This window comes from Balaenoptera acutorostrata, chromosome 15 (genome assembly GCF_949987535.1).
Source record: "Balaenoptera acutorostrata chromosome 15, mBalAcu1.1, whole genome shotgun sequence".
Lineage (NCBI taxonomy): Eukaryota > Metazoa > Chordata > Mammalia > Artiodactyla > Balaenopteridae > Balaenoptera > Balaenoptera acutorostrata.
Window position 1 is genome coordinate 62,164,643 of NC_080078.1, and position 4,266 is coordinate 62,168,908.

The 4,266-nt window shown below is 40.2% G+C and overlaps 1 protein-coding gene across 1 annotated transcript; it reads right to left on the bottom strand.

Moving 5' to 3' along the window:
* Window positions 1-2,467: 2,467 nt before the first annotated feature.
* On the bottom strand, window positions 2,468-4,002 carry LOC130704957 (Y-box-binding protein 1-like). The gene is given in 2 exon segments (XM_057530163.1): window positions 2,468-3,816; window positions 3,819-4,002. Coding segments are annotated over 2 exon segments (981 nt in total). The 5' UTR covers window positions 3,870-4,002; the 3' UTR covers window positions 2,468-2,886.
* Window positions 4,003-4,266: the final 264 nt, after the last annotated feature.

The window sequence follows — 4,266 nt, forward strand, 5'->3', positions numbered from 1 at the left end:
ACTTATGTGTTCTTCAGCTTCCTTTTTAAAATTTAATATGTCCAAGAGCACAAATGTAGATCTCCATGATTTTTTTCTAATTTTACATAACTTCACATATATGAACATACAGTGGTTTAGTTAAACCCTATTGATGGACATTTATTTTATTTTCCCCAATTTTTCCTTTTACAAACAAAATGGGAGTGATTATATCTTGTTACTTCAAATAGCTCTTCTATTTGTGGTTATGCCATCAATTCAATACACATTTTACCTACTTATATTAGGTAAGATACTTAAATAATTTCAAAGTCAAATCTTCAAAACAGGATATATTCAGAGAAGTCTAGCTTTTTAAAAAACCTCTCCTTTCTCTCTTGTTTCCTCCTCCTCCCATAGACGTGCATTTAAAAATTTTCCTTCCTTTTAAAAATAGATGTATCTAGTGCTTTTGTTTCTGTCTCCCCTCCCCTCCATCACTCTCTTCTCAATATGAAGAATTTCAGGTTACTTAAGGTTACTGAAGCCAGAAACACGACAGCAGCAAAAGCCAGAGGCAAGAACTTCATGCCTGAAGGATGGAGACATGCCTGGGGAGAGTGCAGTGGGGTGGATGGGACAGCTACCTGTGTCACTTGCCTGGAACTCCAACCTTTATTAGACTTCAAATGAGATCAGAAATTAGGCAGTGGGCAGATGATAAAGCAGAAAGCTCTGCCATCAGGCCAAACAGATTTGGTTAGACTGTCTAATTGGCTACTGCATAAATTTACCGAGTATTCACAGAACATCTAGAAGACTAGCCCCAGTCTTTGCATATACGCTTTCTGGCTACCGTTGGCAAAGGTGAGGCAAGACAGGGACAGCTGTGTACTGTTCCTGTGATTTTAAGTTGATACAATATATTTTGGAGACCAGTTTGTTGATAAATATCCAATCTCCAAAACAAATTAAACAAAACAAAACTATGCTTGCCATTTGACTCAGAATTAACACACATAGAATAAATAAATCATGAAATAAATAAATCATAAAGATGTAAGTACTATATTTTCTTCTTAGCATTACTCATAATGCGTATGTGAAAGTCTTAATGCCCATCAATAGAGACTTTGCTAATTTATGACACATGGCACATTAGAATCCCATGCAATTTTAAGCAACGGTGATAACTGAGGATTTGTGACATAAGCTCTCAGTGATATACTAGTGTAAAAGGAAAATTATGAGAAAATATATATTGTATGATCTAGTCTTTGTTACACACAGGCACAGACACACACACACATATACACATATATATCTGAAAAGATATATACCAAAAATTTTAAGGGTTTTTATCTTTGAGAAGGATTATTTGTGATTTTATTTTATTTTCCATAATTTTACATTTCATCTAAATGTTATAAAATGGCTACATGTAACTTCACAATGAGAAAAAAATTAAGCTATTTCCATGTAGGAAAAACATCTGTTTTGAAAAGTTTTTTGTTTGTTTGTTTGTTTTTTAGCATTTATTTCTGGGCCATAAGTTTTTGTTTCTTCTTTTTAAAAAAAATTTTAAATTTATTATTTATTTATTTATTTAGGCTGTGCCAGGTCTTAGTTGTGGCACGTGGGATCTTTTTAGTTGCTGCATGTGGGCTTCTTAGTTGTGGCATGCATGTGGGATCTAGTTTCCCAACCAGGGATTGAACTTGGTTTCCCTGCATTGGGAGCACGGAGTCTTACCCACTGGACCACCAGGGAGGTCCCCTGTTTTGAAATAAATATATTCACACAGGAATATTTGCTTTCTTTCTTCACTAACACAAGATTGATTAGATTCAAATCAGAGATCTTTCTCATATTAAACTTCGGTAATAATTTCAAGGATACAAGTAATCATGAAGCACAGGTAAGACATGCACAAGTCTGGGGTGTCCACACCACTTCTCAGGTCCTTTCTTGCCTAATTAGAATGAGCTGTGGATTGGGTTTAATGTTAGAGATCTCTGTCTGAGTGATGCATGTGAGTACAAAATGGGGGCTATTTCAGTGAGAAACTTCTCCATTTTATTCTCTGAAAATTATGTAGTATGAAAAATACATGACATTTTTTCAAGGAGCCATTCCCTGTAATCCATAGATTCCAGGTTTTGTTTACCAGAAACAATGCTAGATGGAGCAGACGCATTCTGCTAGATAAAGATTATGCTACTAGTTAATACAGTTTATTGAGTTTCTGGAGTTAGCATGTTTATAAGGGAAATCTGATGCAGTCCATTTTGCTTTCTTCTTTCCTTCCAGAAGCATCCCTGGTAAATGGAGAGAACTGATTGTAAGACTGTTGTTTCTTTCCCATTTCTTAAAATGAAAGCATTGAGATATCAAAGAGATATCATCACTGAATTTATGACTTACAAAGATTGTGTTTTTTTTTTTTAAGTTTTGAATTTTATTTTATTTATTTATTTTTTATACAGCAGGTTTTTTTTTTTTGACAATTATTTAAGACCTTTATTAACAGGTGCTTGCAGTTTGTTAACTTTTTTGAAAAAATCAAGCTGTAAACTTTTATTACAAATTAAAAATGAGGTTCTTAAAAATCTCAACTTGACCAGATATGAAACAATTTAAAAACCTTTAAAGGTGTATTGAGAAAAACCAGGCTTTTTTTTTTTTTTTTTTTTAAAAACACGTTTGTCATTACCAAAAAGAGACGTCTTTAGGTAAAAATAATAAAAACCCCATATGCTGCATAGACAATGCAGATCGTTCTAGTTATCTGGTCAACAGGCAAAAAGCAAGCACTTAAGGTCTTCAGCTCCAATCTTTTGTTCATTTCTTATTGCTGGAATTTCGTATTCATTTCTTCTTGTTGGATGACTAAACCGGATGATGGTAGAGATGGTAAGCCGGCATTTACTCAGCCCTGCCCTGCTCAGCCTCGGGAGCAGACGAATTCTCAGCGGGTGGATCGGCTGCTTTTGTCTCTTTGCCATCTTGTGGTTTAGGGTTTTCTGGGCGTCTGCGTCGGTAATTGAAGTTGCGGCGGTACCGACGTTGAGGTGGCTGCTGACCTTGGGTCTCATCTCCTTGATTTTCCTTATCTTCTTCATTGCCGTCCTCTCTGGGCTGTCTTTGGCGAGGAGGGTCCCTGCGGAATCGTGGTCTATAACCCCGATACATATTCTGTCTCACTGGTCTACCTTGTTCTCCTGCACCCTGATTGTCAGCACCCTCCATCACTTCTCCCTGCACAGGAGGGTTGGAATACTGTGGTCGACGCCCGTAGGGTCTCCGCATGTAGTAAGGTGGGAACCTTCGCCTGCGGTAGGGCCGGCGCTGTTGGGCCTGGCCTTCAGGAGCACTCTCCGATCCCTCATTCTTTTCCCCACTCTCACTATTCTGGTAATTCTGCTGGTAATTGCGTGGAGGACCCCTGCGACGTGGATAGCGTCTATAATGGTTACGGTCTGCTGCGTATTTACTGCCTTGTACTGGAACTCCACCAGGGCCTGTAACATTTGCTGCCTCCGCACCCTTTTCTCCTTCAACAACATCAAACTCCACAGTCTCTCCATCTCCTACACTGCGAAGGTACTTCCTGGGGTTATTCTTCTTTATGGCAGTCTGGTGTACAAATACATCTTCCTTGGTGTCATTCCTGTTGATGAAACCATATCCGTTTCTTACATTGAACCATTTTACTGTTCCCAAAACCTTCGTTGCGATGACCTTCTTGTCCCCGCCGGCAGGCGCCGCCGATGTGAGGCCACCCGGGCCGCCGCTCCCTGCGCCGCTGCCCGTCGTGCCGGGCTTGGTGTCGGCAGCGCTGAGGGCGGGAGCGGCGCGGGGGGGGGCGGGGCGGCGGGCGGCTGCTGGGTCTCGGCCTCGCTGCTCATGGTTGCGGTGATGGTGACTGGGGCCGGCTGCGGCAGCTGCGGCTCCTCCCGGGATGTGATGGTAACTAGGCCGGCGGCGGCGGTGGGGCTGCTCAGGGCTCTCTGGGGTCCGCTCTCCGCTCCCGCTACCGATCGAACTCTACAGCAGGTTCTTATTAGTTATCTATTTTATACATATTAGTGTATATATGTTAATCCCAATTTCTCAAGAGTGTGTTTCTTAATGGGAATTTTTAGCACTTTCATTTCATAACTCCTATTCTGTACCCTAATTACATTTTTTCTAAATTCCTTTTACAGTGTGGTGGCCAGAAATAAATGCAATAATCCAAGGGTGAACTAACCAGGTCACTTAAGTTTGGCAATTGCAGGAGCTGTTGAAATCCTTTAGGATTAT